This window comes from Abramis brama, assembly GCF_963993115.1.
Source record: "Abramis brama genome assembly, chromosome: 5".
Taxonomy (NCBI): Eukaryota; Metazoa; Chordata; class Actinopteri; order Cypriniformes; family Leuciscidae; genus Abramis; species Abramis brama.
The window spans coordinates 37,781,563-37,805,278 of record NC_139967.1 but is presented as its reverse complement, the minus strand read 5'-3'; the positions used below and the strand labels follow the sequence as shown (position 1 = coordinate 37,805,278).

Here is a 23,716-nt window from a genome sequence, read left to right as displayed (position 1 = left end):
GCCACCTATGAACTTGGTCATAAAGTCAGTGCTGAAGCGGTCATCATATGGAGGAAACCGTTTATATGCGGCTGCATCTCACATATGCCCCAGGAGCCTCTGAAGTTTATTCAGTGGGACCCTTTCTCACCTCTAAGCACTGACCGGACACATTCTAGTTGAGAAACATGTAAACCAAGTCCACCTCCATACTGGAAAAAAGCTCCTCAGTCCAAAGACGAGTTATTCTTCTCCAGTTGACCTTAAGACCCAACTGGCTATGTAGCACTTGAAGGGAGGAATTTGTACTGAGACTTCGACCTTCGACTTCGAGACTTTTACGGAGGAGTGGATATCTGAGGTACGCGTCCTTCAGGTCCCACGCAGCAGACCAGTCATAGGGATGAGCATTAGTAATGTGTACTGTGTAGTAACTTGAACGGAGGCTTGAAAAAGGGACCAAATCAAGCACACAGATCCCTGAATGGTCTAACTCACTATAGTTTGAGTACAATGAAGCTAAATTAACTTAGAAGCCTATCTTCCTATAACAGCTTGATCACAACCTTCGCCAGTAGGAAGCGATGACAGCACACACGGCAGCACAATTCGGAACACAGATGTGTAACAAACAGCACTGCACATGGGCGGGTGCCGGCCGAACTGAATCATCTAGCCGAGTCTGATGATACAAGAACCGGCTGAGTCGGTCGGGAGCACCTTTCAGTGCTACAACAGACCAACACAGGGGGCCCAAGGTATCAGAGACGTACTCAGAGTGAGGCAGCGGGTTAGAGATAGGGACCCAGCCCTGGAGGCCCGAAGGCGGCCCGAAGCAGGGTCTGAGTTGTAAACACCTGTCTCTAGGTAGTGGCAGAGAGTGCGTGAGAAGGCGTGACCGGGTCCTTGAATGCACTCAATGCCAGCTAATGTAGCAGAGTCTATTGGTACAGGGGAACCGCTGGATCAGCCAGGAGCACCGTTTAGTGCTACAACTGAGCAATGCAGGGGAACCACGGATACCATAGACTTCTAGGCAAAAAACAGGGACCCACCACCGGGGGAAGGGAGTGGATTGGACCAACTCCAAGAGCATCCTTCTCCATCCCTGAGTGGCCCGCTCAGGAATGCTTTCGCTGTCGCTTGCCACCTGGCTTGGCAGCACCTACTATGGCCGGCTCCACGCTGAGGCCTGGCTGAAGGTTGCTGCGGAGGACCAGCAGGAGCAGGACCGGTGGCAGGGGGACGCCCTCGGCGATGAGCAGGTGGAGGAACTGCCACCAGCGGGGTGGAGGCAGCAGCGAACAGCCAGGGCAGGATGTGCCGGAAGTCCTCCGTCTGCGCTTGGGCAGCAGAGAACTGTAGGGCGCAGTTCTCCACCGTGTCGCCGATCAGCCCAACCTGGGAAGTTGGGGAGACCAGGAACCGAACCTTGTCCGCATCCGCCATATCACCCAGGTTGAGCCAACGATGCCGCTCCTGGACCACTAAGGTGGACATCGCCAGACTGATCACGCACGCCACGACACTCCTGCCCCGGAGGGCGAGGTCAGATGTGGTGTGGAGCTCACCTAAGAGTGCTTGGTCTGGGCTACCCTTGTGCATGTCCATGCCATGGCACGCAAGAGGAGGTGGTTTGCCAACAGGCTTTGTAAGCTCTGCCCATCAGAACGGACGAGAACTCACAGGCCTTAGGGGGAAGATGAGGGGCCCCCATCCAAACGCAGCGGCCGCCGGACACAGGTGCACCCATTGGAGAGATAGCCTCGCAATCCTTCACCGCTTCTCCGCTATTCAGGCAGTTTCTGGCAGAGAAAGGTGCCGTCCATGACCTGGTAAGCTCCCCATGCAGCCGAATAAACAGCTGGTCGGTCCATTACAGAGGGACCAGCGCGCTCAACGGGGGGCTCCACCGGCTGCGTTGTGATAGAGGCGTGAGGGGCCCACAGGGTTTGGTTACTGGGCGGGGAAGCCTCACTATGATCCTCTCTATGAACCACCCATCCCACACGGCGCCGTAGCGGGCGTGATAATGAGGACTCCACCATCACGCATGAAGGCGAGTCTCGATCTCAACACCGCAATAGTCATATTCTCACAATGAGAACATGAACTATCTCCAAAAGCTGCCTCAACGTTCTCTCTCTCTCTCTCTCTCTCTCTATATATATATATATATATTTCCACAAACACATGATACAACTATTGTGACCGTCTATTTGGGGGGGTCAGGGAACGATCACATCCAGACACGCTCAAGTGGAATGACATCTTGAAAAAGACGCAAACGCACCTGCGTTGCTTTCTTAGGAAATGGGACCCATTACCAGTGCCGGAGCACACAGGGGAATGACCGCGTCAACACTGAACAGTGAACTGAAACAGTGAAGCACTCACTTTTCCACCCTCTAACCAGCCATCAACAACACAGAAATTTGATGCTGTTAAAACAGCAGTTGAGAGCTCAAAGCTCGCGATCCACCGCTGCACTCATTGCTGTAGAACCACCAGCACTGGGAGAGTTTTCCTAGAAGAACACAGACACACTCACTCATTGTAAACAACAGTACTCTTTAGAGACATCGAGACCATTTGGCTCTGAAGCAAAAGACAACTGGTGCGTGCATCCACTTCCATATTTATACCCATGCTGCAGGGTGGGGCATGTGATGCGATTCACGCACGCCAATGTCCATTGGCTCGTTTTTTACAAAATACTCGAAGATGACAGGCTCCATAGCGTGATCCCGATCAGTCTACACGTCGACTACGTTGAATGTGCCCGACTGAAAGGGAACTGTCAGGGTTCAGAAAGAAGAAGATTCAGTTTGCAGGGTAATACACAGTGTATTGGGAAAACAGGAGTTCAAGGGGGTAACAAACAGAAGCAAGGGCTTGACTGGGTCCACGGTCAATGACGGCCTCAGGTAGCAAAGACAAAGTCAGTGGAACGGTAACGCCCAGCCAAGAGCAGTCTGCACAGGAAGTCAAGAATTATGGTGAATGAGACGGGGGAGCAATGGACAGTGGTGGCAGGTGAGGCGGGGGGAAGGGGAAGGGATATGGCAGTGGGGAAGCCGGAGGTGGCGGAAAGATAAGCACAGTCCAGCAGCCAGGGAAACTGGGAGACTGATTATGTAAAAGTGAAAGGTGCATCCACTATACTGTGGAGATGAGTCAGCATCGTCAACTTCATCTTTGCAGATGACACTGACACAGAAAACATACTCGGTTACTAACGTAACCTCGGTTCTCTCTAGAAGAGGTCTCTCGTACTGCGTTGAAAACGCTGGGGAAAAACTCTTTTTCACGAAATACTGAAGCAAAAAATTATCCTTTAATTTTTGAAATAATGTAAAGCGCATTGCAGCAGCACACAGCCATGGGCGAGACGGCTCGCTCGCTCATTGGCTGCTCTGCGGCAACTGCATAAGCCTATCGAGCGAGGCCTGCGGTGACGTCAGGCCAACTTCCCGCCGAAACGGACGTGGCTTAGTCCTATAAAGGGAGCTCGAAAAGGCTGATTCACTGATTTTATTCATCGCCGAAGCGAACCAGAGTGAACCGTACGCACGGCCAGAAAACGCAGTACTCGTTCCCTCTTCTAGAGAGAACCGAGGTTACGTTAGTAACCGAGTACGTTCTCTTACGAGAGGTCTCTCGTACTGCGTTGAAAACGCTAGGGGAACCAGTGCAAAACGCCGTGCGTACTGTGATTAATCACCCATAAACCTGGATACCCAGGATTTATCAAGCATAAATCACTAGAGGGACTCACAGAGAGTCCTGGAACAGGAAGGGAACCCTTCTGCCCCTATATGGTGACGTCCACTGACGCAGTAACATGACATCACATAGACAAGGCGGGGAGCCTGAACTAATGTGGGAATTTGTGGGTCTTACGCAATACTGCCCATATGATAGCCGGCAGCGCACTGCGCTCGCGGCCTCAGAGTCCTAATCAGACCACTGATTTGATTATACCGACAATAGCTTAGCCTGTAGAGCGGGAACCTCTAGGTTATAAAACCTAATAAATGTAGACGGCGAGGCCCAGCCTGCCGCCATACATATGTCTTGTAAGGAAATCCCACTAGACCAAGCCCACGATGAGGCAACGCCTCTCGTGGAATGCGCTCTGACACCCAATGGGCACTGAAGACCCTTGGCAGTGTAAGCTAGCGCTATAGCATCGACTATCCATCTGGACAGGCTTTGTTTCGAAACAGCCATTCCCTTGGAACGTCCACTGAACGAGACAAATAGCTGCTCAGTCTGTCTAAAGACAGAAGAGCGAGACACATAAGCTCTCAGGGTCCTTACAGGGCAGAGAAAACTTGAGTCCCCTTCCTCGTCTGACACCGGCAGGGCAGACAGGGAGATAACCTGAGCCCGAAACGGTGTGTTGAGGGATTTTGGCACATAACCATGCCTAGGTTTGAGTATGACTCTCGAGTCACCTGGCCCAAACTCTAAGCACGCTGTGCTCACCGAGAGCGCGTGCAGGTCACCTACGCGCTTAACTGAAGCGAGAGCCAACAGAAACACTGTTTTGAATGACAGATGTTTGAGGCTAGTCGTTTGGATGGGCTCGAAAGGGGGACCTTTCATGGCCTCCAAAACTGTAGAGAGGTCCCACATAGGGACTGAAGGAGGTCTGGGAGGATTCAGCCTCCTAGCTCCCCTGAGGAAGCGGATGACTAGATCGTTCCTCCCTAATGACTGACCGAGCGTTGTTTCAGAAAACGCTGCGATAGCCGCCACATAGACTTTGAGCGTGGAAGGGGCTCTGCCCTTATCCAACAGCTCCTGTAGGAAGGAGAGAACCTCCGTCACCTCACAATCGAGGGGTGAAAGACCCCGAGCCGTGCACCAGCTGGAGAATACTGACCACTTTGAGGCGTAAAGCCGTCTAGTTGACGGTGCTCTAGCCTGAGTGATAGTGTTTAGCACCCCCACTGAGAGATCAGCGGGTACCCGTTGAGCGCCCACACGTGGAGGGACCACAATTCCGGGTGAGGATGCCAAATCGAACCCCTGGCCTGCGAGAGGAGGTCCTTCCTCAATGGCACTGGCCACGGGGCAGTGTCTGCTAGCTGCATCAGAACTGGGAACCACGGCTGGTTCATCCAGAGCGGCGCTACGAGCAGCACTGAGTGTTTCGTTTCCCTGATCCGTTCTAACACCTGAGGCAGGAGGGAGACGGGGGGAAAAGCGTAGAGCGGACAGCGCGGCCACGTTCGGGACAGCGCGCTCTCGCTCTTGGAAAAGAACACGGGGCAGTGAGCGTTTTCGTGGGACGCGAACAGGTCCACCTCCGCTCTGCCGAATCTCTCCCACAACAGCTGGACTGTTTGCGGGTGTAGAGACCATTCGCTCGTAGGAACGTTGTTCCTGGACAGTCTGTCTGGACCCAGATTCTGGATCCCTGGCACATGCACTGCTCTCAGCGAGCGCAAGTTGCGCTGAGCCCATATCAGGAGGCGTTCCGCCAGCCTGTACAGGTTTAGGGATGTGAGACCGCCCTGGCGATTTATATAGGACACCACAGACATGTTGTCCGAACGGACTAAGACGTGTTGGTCCTTGATTTGGGGACGAAAACGCGTCAGCGCGTTGTCCACTGCCATCATTTCCAGGCAGTTGATATGTTGGAGCTTTTCGCGTTCTGACCACAGGCCGAAAAACGCTCTGCCCTCGAGCAGCGCTCCCCATCCCGATGTGGAGGCGTCTGTCGACACCACTATCACTCTCGAGGAAGTCCCCAGGCTTACACCTGATTGGTACCAGTCGCTCGTCTTCTTTTTTTTAGGTTTTAGAGCTCCCACACAGCTCTGATTGACCCTGAGACGCAGCCAACCGGATGCCCACGCTCTGCGCGGTACTCGCGCTTTCAACCAGAACTGCAGAGGGCGCATGCGGAGCAAGCCCAGCTGGAGAACTGATGATGCTGAGGCCATAAGACCTAGCATCCTCTGAAATTTCCTGAGCGTGACGGTCGCGCCACAGCGGAAAAGTTTCGCCGCGCACTGAATGTCTAGCACGCGCTGTGGTGACAGCCGCGCTATCATAGACTGTGAGTCCAGAACTGTGCCCAGAAACGAAATCGTTTGACTGGGGTTCAGCGAACTCTTCGTCCAGTTGACTCTGAGACCAAGATTCTCGAGGTGATCGAGTAAAATGGCCCTGTGCTCCACGAGTTCTGATCGCGATTGAGCTAGAATCAGCCAGTCGTCCAAATAGTTCAGCACTCGCATGCCTCTGAGTCTGAGAGGTGCGAGCGCTGCGTCCATGCACCTCGTGAATGTACGAGGTGCCAGGGATAAGCCGAACGGCAGGACTGTATACTGGTATGCCTGGCCCTCGAAGGCGAATCTCAAGTATCGCCTGTGACGTGACACTATCTGTATTTGAAAATACGCGTCCTTCAGATCTATCGACATGAACCAGTCTCCTCTGCGAATTTGCGCGAGGATTTTCCTGGTCGTGAGCATTCTGAAACTGCGTTTCATTAATGCTTTGTTCAGCTGTCTTAGATCCAGTATGGGTCTGAAACCCCCGTCTTTCTTGGGAACCAGAAAATATCTGCTGTACAGCCCCCCTTCGCTTTGAGCTTGAGACACAGGCTCTATAGCCCCTTTGCTCATCAGTTTTGATATTTCGGCGCGAAGTAGGTGTGCTACTTCTAAATTCACCGTAGTCTCGACGCGCGCTGTGGAGCGGCGAAGAAGTCGATAAAACTGTAGCGAGTAGCCTCTCTTTATAATGCCTAGCACCCATTCCGAAACCCCTGGAAGCGCTGCCCATGCGTTCGCATGGATGGCTAAGGGTTGGATGCGAAGCGCGCTCTGTTCGTCGGGCGACAGAGGTGCTTCGGTGTGCTGCAACATAGGCGCAATGCCTGTGACATTCGAGGCGGGGAGCGCGCTGATCACAGCGTGCAGAACGCTTGTCCTCAACCCGACTACGGTGCTTAACCGAGTGAGGGAGGGCTGAGCGGGTCCCAAAGGACTCATGGTGTCTGTGAGTAAGTGTGGGCGCGGGGAAGCGGGCACATTTACTGCTTTGGACGCACTGTCTGCCTGGGCAGAGCGAGCGCGCACAGGTTTCGTTTTTACAGAAACCCTGTGACATGTGTGACATAGTGTTTGTGGGCACTGGGAAGTGGGCACATTTACTATGTCGTTTGCGCGATCGACCTGAGTCGATTTTATGGGCGCGCGCCCTGTGTGAAGGGCTGTGCTTGTGTGTAGGGATGGGCACTGGGCAGTGGGCATCAGCACTACATTTATTGCACCATCGGCCGTGGCCGGGATACCAGAAAATACACTCTTTACAGGATTTATCTGGGTAGCCGTAAAAACGGCTTTTGTGTGCAGGCAAGCGGGCAACTGTACGGGCTTGCACGTTGCAGAAGATGCTGAGACAGTCGCAATTCCTGGAACTGAAACAGCGGCGCGCTTGGGTGAGAGTCCGGCCGCAGCGGGACTCACACACCGGCGCTTTCCTAGGCATGCTAGGATGTTTTCGGGACGCGGAGCGGGGCCTCGAGCTGCGTTGCTGTCGGTGTTGCGATGAAGCAGCAGGAGGGGGAGGCTGTGGCTGAGAGCTCCGTGGGGCCGGTTTAGCACGACTCGCTGAAGAGCTAGAGCACTTCGGAAGGAAGTGCTTGAAGGCTTGAGACGCTTTCTGGACCTCGGCGAATCTCTCTACGAACTCGTTGACAGAGGATCCGAAGAGGCCAGCAGAAGACAGCGGGGCGTCAAGGAACGCGGTGCGCTCAGACTCAGCCATATCCGAGAGCGTTAGCCACAGGTGGCGGAAGCCATGCACCGTCCCATGGCCTGTGCAGCGGACTTAGTAGCGCGGAGAGAGAGATCCGAATCGCTTCTTAAGTCCGAGAGGCAGATCGCATCAGGTCCCATCTCGTCCAGCTTGCGGAGGAGATCTCCCTGGAAGATCTGCAGCGTAGCCATGGTGTGTAGTGCAGACGCAGCCTGCCCAGCGGCGGAAAAGATTCGCGCGAGCAGCGTCGACGTCATGCGGCAGGCTTTGGATGGCAACACCGGTTTCGTCCGCCGTCCAGCAGAGGGCGGGCAAAGATGGGTCGCTATCGCCTGTTCCACCGGCGGAAGAGAATGGTAGCCTCTGTTTTTAGCATCGTCTAGAGTAGCGAATGCTGGTGAAACAGACGAACGTGTTCGGGCTGAAAAGGGAGCGCTCCAAGCCTTCACAACTTCTTCATGAAGCTCAGGAAGAAAGGGGGCGGGCTTGGATTCCGGAGAAGTGCGCTCACCAGAGAGAAAGCTACCATCCAGTCGAGTCCGAGAAGGGGGCTCCGGAGCGGACCACTCGAGGCCGAGGCTCGCCGCGGCCAGCGAGAGTACGCGCATCAGCTCCCTCTCGATGTTAGCTCTTCTGTTAGGTGTACGAGCAGGAAGCGCGAGATCCACAGAGCTCGCCCAGTCTTCGCTGCCCGAGGCTAACAGAGAGCACGTGTCATCCTCCCCCGACGCGGCTTTAGAATCAACTTCCTCTGCTGAGGCGGCGGCAGACAGCGGTCGCTGAGCATCAGGAAGTGATCCAGGCAAAACCGGTGAAGCAGGCGGGCGAACCGGCGAGCTTAGTCGGGCTGGAGAAGGCTCCGGGACCCGCTGAGAGCGGCAGTGCAGCGGGAAATGCAGGCTCGGAGAATACTGCCAGGCGAGTCCTCAGAGTCACCATAGGCATAAGCTCGCAGTGAGGGCAGCCGCCGTCAGCGAGCGCGAGCGCTGCATGGTCTTCACCCAGGCAGGAGACGCAGATGACATGACGGTCTTCCTCGCTGAGTGGGGCTCGGCACGAGCCGCATTTAGAAGGCATCTTGAAAAAGACGCGAGCTCTTTTACGAGTGTGTGTCGCAGGGCGAACACACACACACACAGAAAGATATAACAGAAAGGATATGGGCGTCGGAAAGCGCAGCAGGAACGGCAGTCGAAGGCGGCGTGGGTCAGCAGCTTCTGTAAGTGACTCGTCCCGCTGAAGTGCTTCTCAGACGACGCGTTGCTTCTTCTCGTGATCCAACAATGCGTGAGCTTCGCTGAAGAGATGAAAAAATCAGTGAATCAGCCTTTTCGAGCTCCCTTTATAGGACTAAGCCACGCCCGTTTTGCTCTGGCGTTCTCAGCGCCGCCAAAATAAAGGTCCGTCACGCCGTCAAAATAAAAGTCACCGTGCTTGCGTCACTCCCTTACCCCTCCTACCAGTTCCTATGGCCACTTGGCCAGTGTGAACGCAAACAGCAAAACCGAGTTTGGGGGAGAGTAGTTCTTAGAACTGTTTAGAAGTGGACAGTTCCTAGAACTAAGTTCCTGTAACTACTTGGTCCGAAAGCGGCTTATCACTGTTTTCCATGTTTGTATAGTTAGTTTCTAGGCAAGGCAAGGCAAGGCAAATTTATTTGTATAGCGCATTTCATACATAGCAGCAATGCAATGCGCTTCACACAAAAATGTAAAAAATAAAAATAACAATATAAAACTACATACAATTTTACAATATATGACACCAATAAAATAAATAAATAAAATATATTTATTTATACACACATTAACTGTAAAAAGCATCTGAAAAAAGTTTGGTCTTTAAATTTGGTCTAAAAATTGTGATAGTTGGAGCGTTTTTAATGTTTTCTGGAAGCTGGTTCCAGAGATGAACGCCAAAATAATTAAAAGCAGATTCCCCTTGTTTTGTTTTGACAATAGGTTTTAGTAGAAGCTGTTTATGTTGTGATCTAAGGGGTCTTGATTGAGTATACGGTTGAAACATATCACAAAGATATTTTGGTCCCAACCCCTTTATTGACTTAAAAACTAATAGGAGTACCTTAAAATTAATCCTATAACTAATTGGTAGCCAGTGTAAGGACTTTAAGATTGGAGTAATATGATCCATTCTTTTGGTTTTAGTAAGGATTCTGGCTGCACTATTCTGTACCATTTGAAGCGGTTTTAGATTCTTTTTAGGGAGTCCTGTTAAAAGCACATTACAATAATCAATCCTACTCGAAATAAAAGCATGTATGATCTTTTCAAGATCCTCCTTAGACATGAATCTTTTTAGCTTATTAATATTTTTAAGATGAAAGTATGCTGATTTTGTGATTGTTTTTATGTGATTATTAAAATTTAGATTATTATCTATTTGGACACCAAGGCTTCTTACCACTTCCTTTGCTACTAAACCCTTTATTTCTAGCAGGGTAGAGATTTTACATCTTTCCTCATTTATTCCAAAAACTATAACCTCAGTTTTATTTTTATTAAGTTGGAGAAAGTTCTGTGACATCCAAATATCTATTTCTTCAATGCACTGACAGAGAGTTTCAATGGGGGTATAGTCATTAGGCATTAGAGGTAGATAAATTTGTGTATCATCAGCATAACTATGGTAAGAGATTGAATGTTTCTGTATGATTTTACCAAGTGGTAGCATATAAAGATTGAATAACAGTGGACCCAAAATTGAGCCCTGGGGGACTCCACAGGTCAAAGATGTTAGTGTTGAGGAACAATTTCCAATTTTAACAATAAAACTCCTGTCACAAAGATACGATTTTAGCCAGCTAATCACAACACTGGTGAAGCCAACCCAATGTTCCAGTCGATGAAGCAATATGTAATGGTCAACAGTATCGAAAGCCGCACTGAGATCCAATAATACTAAGATGGATGCCTTGCCTGCGTCTGTATTTAATCGGATGTCACTTGTGACTTTAGCAAGAGCCGTTTCTGTACTATGGTGAGCTCGGAAACCTGACTGAAAATCGTCTAGGTAGTTGTTAAGTTTTAAAAAAGATGTAAGTTGATTAAAAACAATTTTTTCAATAATTTTGCCAATAAACGGTAGGTTTGAAATGGGCCTATAGTTGCTTAATATAGATGTATCCAAGTTATTCTTTTTGAGGAGTGGTTTTATAATCGCAGTCTTTAGGGATTTAGGAAATGAACCCATTTGTAAAGATGAATTTATGATGTTAAGCAATTCTGGTGCTAGAATATGAAAAACAGATTTTAAAAAGGTGGTGGGTAGGGTATCTAGTGTACAAGTGGAAGAGGAAAGGCTTTGTACTGTTTTATTAAGTGTTTCAGTATCGATCAAACTGAAATTAGCCATCCTGTTTAATGTTCCTGTAGTTGTTTGTTCTAACTGCATAATAATATGCTTTTGATCTATTATATTCAATCTAATTTGATCAATTTTGGTTTTGAAAAAGAACGCGAACTCATTACACTTTATGGTCGAGATGAATTCAAGTGGTAGTTTTTGAGGGGGGGTTGTCAGTTTTTCCACTGTCGAGAAAAGAACACGAGCATTATTTAGATTTTGGTTGATAATGTTAGAAAAAAACAACTGTCTTGCTTTACCAGTTTCAGTGTTGAATTTTTTAAGCTTTTCCTTGTAAATATTATAGTGTACTGGGAGTTTGGTTTTACGCCACTGTCTTTCTGTCCTCCTACATTCTCTCTTCAAGAGCTTAATTGTTAAATTAAGCTTCCATGGGGCTTTCTGTTTTTTATTAACTTTCTTGAGTTTTAATGGTGCTATATCATCCATAATATCTATCATTTGTGAATTAAAATGATCCATCAAATCATCTACTGATTTTGATGTGTGACTCAAAAATTTTTGAATGAAAAGCATTGGTGTGATCATTAATAATTCTTTTTTCTTTCATCACAGAGGTGTTAGACTTATGAGGAGACATGTAAACATCAAAAAAAAAAAATGCAGAAATGATTAGATAATGCTAAATCCTTTACAGACACTGAAATATCAATCCCCCTTGTGATCACCAGATCAAGTGTGTGACCAAGGGAATGTGTTTTTTGAATGTTGAGTTAGGTTAAATGTGTTAAGCAGTGAAAGTAGTTCACTAACATAGTTGTTATCTGGATTGTCAACATGCAAATTGAAATCCCCAGATATTAAAACACAGTCAAACTCTAAACAAATAAAAGAAAATAGTTCACCTAGTTCATCAAGAAAAACTCTGGGGGAAAGCTTTGGTGGTCGGTAGATGCTCAGTAACAGAATTTGAGGAGAACCCTTAATAATTCCACTTAAATATTCAAAAGAAACAAATTCGCCAAAAGATAACTGTTTACATTCAAAAGATGAATTAAAAATTGTGGCTATTCCACCTCCTTTTTTATTAGAACGAATGGCGCTTAGAAAATTATAATTAGGAGGGGCTGATTCAATAAGGGTAGACACATTATTTGCTAGGTCTAACCAAGTTTCGGTTAGAATTAAGAAATCAAGGTTATATGCACAAACAAGATCATTAATTAAGAAGGACTTATTAAATAAAGAGCTAATATTTAAAAGAGCAAATTTCACTATGGTGATATGATCTGCTTTAGAAATCTGAGTTTGTTTAATTACTCTCTGAAGATTTGCCGGATTTACCCCATAGGCTGGATGCAATCGATTTCTCCTATCACTTATTATTACTGGGATAGGCCAATCTGGGACGCTAGCATTAGATGGCACAAACTGAGTGGATGGACAGAGACATAAAGGATTTTCATTTTCGTTTCCAGCAGGACATTCATAATTTATAGATTGCAAAGTATCTGAAAGCACAGGGAGAGTGTCTAGCTGGAAAAACTGTCAATGTATACCAAAGGCCATGTAATTTAAAAGGATAAAAGTCAATTTTTTGACTCCTTCTCTATTTGGATGAAGGCCATTTCTTCCAAACAGATCATGTCTAGTCCAAAAATATTCAAAATTCCCAATGAAATTAAAACCAGCAGCAATACAAAAATTGTAAAAAAAAATGTGCAATCCAAAAAGACGGCTAAAAAACTCACATCCCCTAGAGGGCAATGGAATGGGACCTGATATGAGGAGTTGTTTACCTAGGGAGTCAGCTTTAAAACAGAGGTTTTCAAAATCTTGGTACAGTTTTGCTGACTGCCTATCCATTACATCATTTGCCCCAGCATGAACAATGACTGATTTTACAGAAGGATGAAGATCAAGAAGTTTTGGTAAAAGGAGGACAAAATCACTGACCTTACCATCACTAAGTGAGTATGTGATGGCTTCTGGAAGTCTAATTTCTTTAACTATTGAGTCCCCCAGTAAGAGAAGTTGTGGAGAAAGAGTGTCTTTATATGAGAACACAGCAAGATTGGCAGGAAGAGTACAGGTAACAGGAGACTTCGGCTCCAGAAGGCCAGAGGGCAGTGTAGTCTCCCTGGAGATGATTGCCACCGGGTTTGGAAACACTGAAGGGGAACCCAGGTGTATGACGTCATCAGTCATCATCGGAGCGTTTGACAAGGAAGCATCCGAGGATATAGAAGCCGATTTTTCTCGCGGATAGTGTTTCATGAGAAAGGCATTCTCGAGGCCGGAAACATTAGAGGGAGAATGGCGACGGAAACGTTTTCGGATTTTAACAGAGGAGGGGGAAGAAGAAGAAGGAGAGATGTCACGTTTCCTTCTCCTATGACAAGGGCCAGCAGTCCTTTTAACAGGACTTGATAACTTAATTTCTTCCTGCTGCACTTCCGGGCCAAGCTGCATTTGCACAGTGCATTTCTAGAGTAAATATATAGGCTATAATCTGTGTGTTTACATTATAGCTGTTTTAAAAATGGCGGGTGCTGGTGTTTCGGTCAATCAGCATACACTAACGTCACGGGTAGTTCCTATAGTGCTGGTTTAGACCCTACTCTGAAGTAGGACCTAAATTAGTTCCTCCAAATGGAGTTCCTAGAACTAAAATCGTTCCTAGTTCCTGTGGTGCGAACACGCCGACATCCGGGTAGCCAATAGCCAATAGTTCTAGGAACTGTGAAAAGGTTCCTCCGGTCGGAAAGTGGCTAATGGCACCTCCTCCTAAACACAAACACACACAAATAAAAAATTGACACATACCAGTAGTTTGATGGCATACTTTTGTGAAAACTTACCTCTGTGCATGTTAATGGACAGCATACTGTTAAATACAAATAACACTGTAAGACTTTGATTTTATTATCTAACAGCTTTGACAAATTAAACATTCTAACCATCAGCATGTAGACAGCACAGAAATTCCCTGTATACTGTTGAGGAAAAAAACTGTAAAAGGAAAAGTGTTAGTTAAGTGTTTGTTTAGTTTTATAAACAACTGCTTGTGTAAACATGCATACTGTACATACATACTTAAATTAGCTTTACACAATTTCATAATTTAAAACATACCCCAAGGTCTCTTCTTGTTTTTTTCAGTCCAGGATCCTGGGTCAATGAAGGTTTCAATGTGTCTGGCATTCCAAAGTAAACACAAAAGACATAATGTGTAATTAAATGACCAGTTCTGTAGCCTGTACACACGTGCAGTACAAATGACAGTGACAGTGACGTCATTGTCGTAAAAATGGTGTTGACAGAAATTGGCAGCAATTTCGCACATGCACCAAACAAAAGAGTTTTTGCACATGCACAGTACAAATCATGTTTCCGGTACGGATTGAGTAGTGACATCTACCTCTAAACAACAACTAACATTGCAAACGAAACTTTATGCTCTAGTGCGTAACTGAACCAACAAGTGACAAGAACACAGTAGAGGTAGTTAAGGGACTTTTACTTAAAAGTCTTTACTTTTACTTTTACTTTTAGTTAAGGGCCAGGTTACTGGTTAAATCTGATTCTGTTGCACAGAAATAAATGAAGAAGAATATATTGATATTTAATATTATTTTAATACATTTTCTGTCCAATTTTGGTGTGTTATACTTTAAATAAGTGTGGATATTTTATTTTATTGGCTTGTATTTTTTGAATTCAGTCAAATTATTGAATTTAATTAAACGGTCTAATAATAATACAATAATACAAAAACTAATTTAAAATAATAAATTAATAACTTAGAAAAAAGTATTTTTTGGTTTCAGTTTTCGGCCAAGTGCATTCAGAATTTTCGGTTTCAGATCAGAATTTTTATTTCGGTGCATCCCTACCTAGAAGTAATAATATGTTTTATAAATAAATAAATATATATATATATATATATATATATATATATATATATATATATATATATATATATATATATATATATACAGGGCTTGACATTAACTTCTTTGCTTAACAGCCACTGTGGCTAGTGGTTCTCCAAAGTTACTAGCCACTCACACACTAGCATTTTCACTGGCCACAATTTTGACATCGATACCATGGGGGAAAACTGCCATATAGATATTTTAATATTATCTCATAATTTGGCAGCCAGTATATTAGGCTGCTGTCACTTAAGACCTGATGCACAGCCCCATATACTGTTTTATATAGCCAATATACTTGGCTTTATGTGCGCGCTCTTTGGGTGTGAACACAAAATCTGCGAGAATGAGTAAAATAATGCGCAATACGTGCAATCCCTTGCCGAAATTCAAGCCCTGTAACACCAACAATATTCATCCGGAACAAATGAAACGAGTTATTGAAGGGAGGCAGGTTTGTGTGTCAACTCGCTACCAGAGACATGAGAGTGCAAGAAAGCGCAGCTGTTATCATGTATCCATTCTGTGAAAAATGAGTGGACGCGTTTCAGACATTGCAGTATCGCCATGTATCGAAAAGTCTATATTTGTGAAAACACTACATTGCACTTAGTTCATAATTTCAGATGCCTTTTTAAAAGACAAGAATTGAAAAATTTATATTATATACAATTCCGGGCGGGTTGGCAAGTGTTAATGTCAAGCCCTATATTACATGTATATATGTATATATATATATATATATATATATATATACACACACATACATATACATACTGTATATAAACTTCCAAGGAGCCATATAGCTACTCATGAGACACAGGAAATAAATTGATTGCTAAACTTAAGCTGCATCAACGAATTTATTAAAAACCCTTTTCTAATCCTAATATTTTCAGCAATGCATTTTTAGTTCTGTCCAAAATACTGGACAGAATGTTTTTTCTTGGGTGAACTATGTATTTAATCAAACTTCAGCTAGCAGATTGTTAGAAATTTCTGGAAGTTACCATTTTCTTTTACTACATATAAAAGGCAGACATGTATTATTTCAATATGCCAACATAATATATTTCTTTGCAGGATTTAACCAATACAATAATAAGTTTCTTGATTTCTACAGGCTATTCCACTTGTTTCTAAAACACGCTGTTTAGAAAAACAGGGGGAACTACAGGAGCTAAGCAAAAGAGGGTCTCTCTTCAGCATCCGCAACAAATGTACTCCTGTGTACATGTTCCTCTTCAATGACCTTCTCATTCTCACCACTAAAAAAAGGTTAGAGGCAGATGGTTATTTAGATCAACCTAAAAGGTATGTTGTCTCTGCATCACTATTGGCGCCTAGCGGTATTACAAAAAAAAAAAAAGTTATCTTTTAAAAATTTAAAGTCCCTTTCGCACATCACTAATACAGTTGCTTGAGAAGCCATATCTCAACAGGTAAAAGTAGACTACTTTCAATAAAATATCCAATGTATTAGGAATTATTTTATCTGTGTTGCTATGCGTCATGATTACGCAACTGAATAGGCTAAGCACCTGAAGAAGCTAATCAAGGTCTTCAGCATTACTTGTAAGCTGGCAAGTGAGTTTGATCAAGGTTTGGAGCTAAACTCTCTAGGAAAGTGGACCTTGAGGGCCAGAGTTGAGAACCCCTGGTCTAGAGAGTATCCAATCCTGCTCCTGGCAGGCCACTGTCCACTTAGCCACTCAAACCCACCTGAACCAGCTAATCAAAGACTTAGGCATACTAGAAACTTCCAGGCAGGTCTGTTGAGACAAATCGGAGCTAAACTCTGCAGGACAGTGGAACTCCAGGAGCAGGTTTAGACACCCCTGAACTAAAGTAAACACGATCATCTTGCTTATAATAAACCAATCCAACATATCTGCACCGAGCATATTTTTGACATGATGTGCCACAACTATTTGAGGTGTTCTACACTGGACATGTCATAGTAAACAATGTACACTGGAACATTTTTCTGTCTGAATTAATCAGGTGCATTTAATTAAGTTTGAAGTTAAAACCTGCAGGGCTGTGGACCTCCGGGAACTGAGTTTGACACCTCTGGTCTGAATGCAGCAAAATGTAACTTGCACTCCTGTTCTCAAAGTTGAATGTCTTTTCCCATGTGACATATCAGCCATGGTCCCACACCAGCTAAACACCCTCTGGCTCTTGGTTAACGGTTAATGGACGCCGCCACCTCTGAAGAAGTATATGGGGCCCACACACATATAATGGTGGTGGCCACAACTGGAAGCACCGGTGACAGTGGGACATCGGGACCACGGGACTTGGGCTCAAAACACATTTTTTAGCACACCCTAAAAAAAACATCCCATGGGGAAACTTGAAAGGCCATGATGTGAAGGGACTCTGGTGTGGCGGCCATGACGTGATGTGGCTCTGGCCTGGTGGCCATGACGTGTCGAGGCTCTGCCGTGGCAGCTTTGAGGGCTCTGGTGTGACGGTTATGACGTGGGAGGACTCTGGAGTGGAGGCCATGAAGCTGGAGGACTCAGGCATGGTAGGATACTGCGGAACTGCAGGGCCCCTCATCTGCAATTCCCACAGTAAATGAAGAACCACTCAGTAAGCGTGCAAAGTCAATATAATGGGCCAGAGTCCATGGGACAGTGCTTTCAGGCATTAGGTAATTCCAGTGGTCATCAAGTATTGGCAAAAAATGCCCTTGTGGGCAACATCATTAAAGTCCACCTGACAACAAAGTTCACAAACCTCCTTGACATAGTCATCAAGGAGATGATTCCCTTTATGCAGACAAATGAGGGAAACTGCTGGTTTCATGGTTAGGTCTAGCTTTCTGTAACAATAGTCCACTGACGGCTAGTTAACAAAACAAAGACTTGACTAAGAAACTCACCAACAGAGGTTACAGGGAACGAAGCTATACAAGGCACAATGGGAACATGAGGGTTATATACACAAAAACGAATGACTAACAAGATACACTTGTGAATAATCAAGATAATAAGCAAATGACAAAACAGAAGTGATGAAACAAGAACCAATGAGAGCGTGACACATGAAACAAGGGAGCCATTCAGAACATGACACATGAACAGGGGAAGCACATGAAAAGAGCACATGAGGGAAACCAAAGCCACTAGAAGGCAAGCCTGCAACCTTCAGCCAAAAAAATGTAACGGCTAATGCTAATGCCAGGGATGGAGAAATTAAGCCTCTTAAATCTTTGAAGCTTTTCTCTGATTGTTTCGATAAAAGATTCAAAACATCAAGAGTGTCGAAAACAGTGCCATCTTGTGGCAGGTAAAATTTATAGCAGCTGTAAACCCAAGAGCACAGCTCCTTTGCTTTATCCATTACGCACAAATAAAAGCATGACAACGCTAAATGTTCAGTTTTCTGATAATATAATTCACATATTAAACTGTGGAAATAAATTATATGTAACAATCATTATAATAATACTAATTAAAATAATAGCAACAGAGTTGCTTGATGCAAGTAAATTGTGTTCTAATTATTTTATTTTATAGAATATATGATAATGTTATATATAGGCTTATATATGAAAAATGTTAGTAAATGTACTTGAACTTCCATAAAACCATAGAGTAGTGGTCTGAGTTCAAAACATTCCGACATGCAAAATGAAGCATTCACGTGACTGGCTAGAAAGTGAGGCTTCATTTTTCGTTGATCACGTGTTTTTCTGAAAACAATGCATGCTCCGGCATGGAGCTTCATGAGAAATTGCGCTGCGAACTCGATACATGCTTTGAAGCAGTGTCATATGTAACATAACTAGCTAACCCTTTAGGCTGTGTTGGTACGCAGGGAAGGAGACCAGAGGCCGTTTTTTTTAATTTTTTTTATGGATGTCAATGGAGAAGAGGCTTCACTATCCTGAATCCACTTTTGTGAGGAAATAGCTTATCATTTAATGAATCGACTGCCTGTCCACTAATATTCAACATGTTTTACACTAAACTACTTTTGTTGGGAAAGAAATGTAGATTTTACTATGATAAAAAGGTTATTTTAAGGGAATGTGGCGACAGTTATGACTCATTTAAGGCATATTGAGGGATATTGTATATTGTCTAAAAAAATCCAATCTAATTAAGAAGAGGAGAAAGAAAAGTATTTATTTCATGTTTAAAAGTATTCATATATATTTACAATAAAGTAGGACAGGTCATCAGTGAGATGCACACCAAGGAACTTTGTGTTCCTGACTCTTTCCACAGCTGCTCCGTCAATGTGTAGGCATTACAGTCCACCAGCTTCCTCCTAAAGTCCATGATCATCTCTTTGGTTTTGCTGATGTTGAGGGAGAGCTTACTATCATTGCACCACTTAGATAGTGTTTTTACCTCATCTCTGTAGGCCGTCACATCGCCATTCGTGATGAGACCCAGGATGGAGAACTTAAAGATGATGGTGGTGCTGTGTTTGGCAACGCAGTCGTGCGTGAACAGGGAGTATAGTAAGGGGCTGAGAATGCAACTCTGTGGAGCACCTGTGCTCAGAGTCAGCATGGAAGGTAGGCAGTTATCAATTCTCACCACTTGTGGTCTGCTTGTCAGGAAGTCCAAAATCCAGTTGCATAGTTGTGTGTTCAATCCTAAGTCTTTCAGTTTTGTGATAAGTTTGGCTGGGATTATTGTATTAAAGGCGGAGCTGTAGTCGATGAACATTCTCACGTAGGTGTTTTTCTTGTCCAGGTGTGTGAGAGCACTGTGCATCGCAAGGCTGATGGCATCATCTGCCAATCCGTTTTTTCAGTATGCAAATTGGAGAGGGTCCAAGGTGTCCGGCAGGGAAGAGTATATGTGATTTTTGACAAGTCGCTCAAAGCACTTCATTATGGTAGAGGTCAGCGCTACAGGTCGGTAGTCATTCAGGCAGCTGACAACAGGCTTATTTGGGACAGGGACGATGGTGTTCTTCTTAAAGCAGGAAGAAATCACAGGCTGCCTAAGGGAGAGATTAAAAATATCTGTAAAAACCTCTGTTAGCTGGCTGGCACAGGCTTTAAGGACACGGCCCTGAACACCAGGACCTGGTGCTTCTTGTGGGTTGAGCAACCTGAAAGACCTGAACACATCAGGTAGAAAGATTTTTAAAACACATTTTTTCTCGTCTGCTGGAAATTTCACTGATGGGAAGGTATTGCTCTTCTCAAACCTAGGATAGACAGTGTTCAGTTCACTATAGGTAAAGAGGCAGGCAGACCCACATTGCAGGTTTTTCTGCTCAGCTCGGGTCGGAAAAGTTATGTGTTGGATGAATTTTGGGAGTTTTTTTTTTTTTTTTTCAGGTTTGTCCCATTAAAGTCCCAGACGACAATACAAGTATTTGTTCTCCAGACTATTTATGGTTTCATACAGAATGTCCAGTGCTTTACTCTTATCCGCCTGGCGGTATGTTGGTCACTGTTAGAATGACTGAACTAAATTCGAGTGGAAGAAATAATGGACGTATTTTAACTGCAATGAGATCGGCATCTGGACAGCAGTGCTTAGCAACAACTGAAACATCTGTTCCCCATAGAGAGTTCACCATAATGCACACACCGCCGCCTTTGCGCTTACCAGAGTCTGTTGTAGAGGCGAAACAGCGCAATCCGGAACAGTATCGTCTAGCCATGTCTCACTGAAGGCAAGAACACAACAGTTTTAGATGTCTCCCTGAAAAAAATATCTGAGCATTTAGCTCATCCATTTTGTTGACCAGCGACTGAACATTTGCTAGAAGAATACTCGGAAGAGTGGATTTAAAAGTTATTTTTTGCGTTCTGCACAGAATCCTGGCTCGTTTACCTCTCTTACGCTTTTTTCTCCAACTCTGGCGCAGATGTAAACAAGGAGGTAGATGCTTCAGCGAAGGAGTTGCTGCCATCGAATTCATGAGAAAGTTGTTCAAACAGTCCCCTTTGAGTGACGATCTGATGTCCAGAAGAGTTTGTCGATCGTATTGGATGATTGAAGAAGAGACACTTACAAAAAGATTTACAAAAACGATTAAAAAACACAAAAAGCTGAAGTTTGCTTGGAGCTCTCAACAGCGCAGCCATCTTGCAGCACACCATTATTATGCTTATATGTATAATATATTGTGTTATATTGTATGTTGTTTAATGAAAAAAAAAAGTGTTCTTTCTATCGCTGCCAGGTTAGTCTTGTATTTTAATGAGTTATGACTGCTGTGTGCCTAATGATGATATAACGCTTTAATGAATGATGGTAAAAAAAAAAAAAACTATTTTAAAATAAGAATTAAATATGTATTAAATTACACTTAAGTTTTTAGTGTAATCTTAAATGTAGTTTTATGCACCCTGCAGTTACTAGTAATTTGCAGCAAATAGAGATAATCACACTTTTCTTTTTCCGCAGTAAAACACATTCCACAAACAATGCAGTCTTGCTGTACGTTTACTAGCGAAATAACACCAAATATAGAACATTTATTCACAAGACCAACGCGCTAATAATCCACAAGAAACTTTTTAACGTAAACTGTAACTGACTGTCATAAAACTTTGAACAGCGGGCACTGACGTCACTGCCATTACACCATAGGCTGAGGTGCCTCACGTGATCCAAGTTAGCCGTTACGCTTTCTCCAATGGTAAGAGATACAGACCCTCTAATCTCACTATAATAAGACAATCTCTGGGGAAACAGGGTCTGCATTCGAAATCTCATACATCCTTTACTATATAGTAGGTAAAAAACAGTATGTGACAAGAATTCACAGTATTCATAGGCAACCCAGATGACCTACTTCTTCCAGCGCGATTTTGAAGTGTGTATAATGGACCTTTTAGGCCACGGGAGAGGATTTGTGAATGGCAGGAAAGCAAAATGACGCTGATGGTGAATGTAGTACGTCCAGATTCTAATCATACTACACACACATAGAACATACTTTTTAACGGTTGTGAAGTAATTACTTATTTAAAATAAGTACATACTCAAGAGAGTATGCGATTTCAGACACAGCCGAAGAAGAATGACGTGACCAGGAATCAAGACTGTGACTGAGTATCATGCATGGTAACGTTACTCGGTGAGTTCCGGGTAAAAATTTCCCCCTCAGAAAGTCCCTGTCTGTGAGGTAATACTTTTTAAAAGCTCAGGAACTTTCGGGGGTGGGACTTGGGCACTGAACATGTTGATTGGTTGACTCCACACAGCATTTTATTTCAACCACCATTTTTAAAAGTCTGTTGTGGTGCGTGCAGTAAGAGTTGTTTTCTATTCGCATCAGAAATGGAGTTAAAAAAATATGACAGATGGACCGACAACAAGGTTAAGGCTTTATTAAGCTTATATGTGGAGGGCGAAATCCAGCGGGAACTGGAAAGTTGTACACAGTCCTACGTTACCAGAATAATTTGCCTAATCTACACAGTACTTTTAGACCACAATGGAAATGCAGACATCAACGAGTCTGGGGAAAAGTTCCTGGGACAAATTGTTCCAGGTAATTTCGGTGGAGTGAGTGAATTAAGGGAATCTTTGACCTCATGTGGTGCCCTTCTCTGCCTCCCTCTCTTCTCAGTGGATGTCCAGACCGATTTGTGGTGATAGATCATGCTCATCGATCTCTGGTTCAGGTACAGTCTACAGAAAACGTTCTTGGACCACACCTGGATCATTGTTTCTGTCTGACCCTCCTGGAAAACCATCGGGGTCGCACCTGTGAACACCTGCTCAAGGCTAATACAGAGTGAGATGCATGTAGCTCAATGGTTTTATTCATGCTTCTGGTTCTATTCAGAATAGAATAGATTGTTGTCACATGACATGCATGACTATTCCATTTTGGAAATAACCAGTATTTTTACATTTTTAAACATTCACACCTCTCTCATTCTTTTTAACACCCCCTCTCCAGGTCAGACATGCATAGGTGGATAGCTGCTTTCCCTTTGATTAAAAAGGCACTTGGAGAGGAGAAGATTTATGAGGACTGGGGTAAGCTTTCAATTTATTTCATCACACTCTGTGGGAAGGAATACACAGTCCTTTAGCATTTTCTTTAAATGGAAAATAAAAAATGAAGTCAAGTCAATGGTCATTTACTCCAAATACTGCTATTGTATATGCCCAATGTTTCAACTTGTTCAATGGAACACAAAATGACTAAAGCAGATGTGCTGTTGAGTTCGATATGAAAGTGGATGGTAACCACTAACTGTCAAGTTAAAAAAAAAAATTGTGATGTAAAGCTGCTAAATAACTCCTTTTGAGTTCCACTGGGTGAAAAAAACCAAAAACAATATATGTAATACAGGTTTTAAAAACAAAAGTGAGAAATAACTCTGCTATTCTAATAGATTCCAATATAGACTTAGAAGCTTCACCAATTATACTCTGGACAAGGGGTGTGTGTGTAGGGGTGTGTGTGTGTAGGTGTAGGTGTAGGTGTAGGTGTAGGTGTGTGTGTTACACAGTGCATCTTGCTCTATAAATAACATACGTTTGTGTGTGTGTTAATCAGATTGTCCTCAAGTGCAGTGCGTCAGTCAGTATGTAGCAAAACAGGCAGACGAGCTTAACTTGGAGCCATCTGATGTCATAAATGTGCTGCGCAAAACCAGTGAAGGTACAGTTAAAATAAAAATCACTTAAATTCTTAATGGACTTTTACTAAAACTGACTTTCATGTTCATTCCACTCCTT

The 23,716-nt window shown here is 44.3% G+C and overlaps 1 protein-coding gene across 4 annotated transcripts in view; it reads left to right on the top strand.

The window, feature by feature from the left end:
• The window catches only part of arhgef15a (Rho guanine nucleotide exchange factor (GEF) 15), a 42,242-nt gene that overhangs the window by 15,838 nt on the left and 2,688 nt on the right, over positions 1–23,716 (top strand). For all 4 annotated transcript variants that reach the window (XM_084113956.1, XM_084113958.1, XM_084113959.1 and 1 more), the window contains exons 12-15: positions 16,150–16,304; positions 22,593–22,760; positions 22,929–23,008; positions 23,535–23,639. In XM_084113956.1, the coding sequence (XP_083970082.1) occupies positions 16,150–16,304; positions 22,593–22,760; positions 22,929–23,008; positions 23,535–23,639 (508 nt within the window). The remainder of the gene's footprint in view (positions 1–16,149; positions 16,305–22,592; positions 22,761–22,928; positions 23,009–23,534; positions 23,640–23,716) is intronic.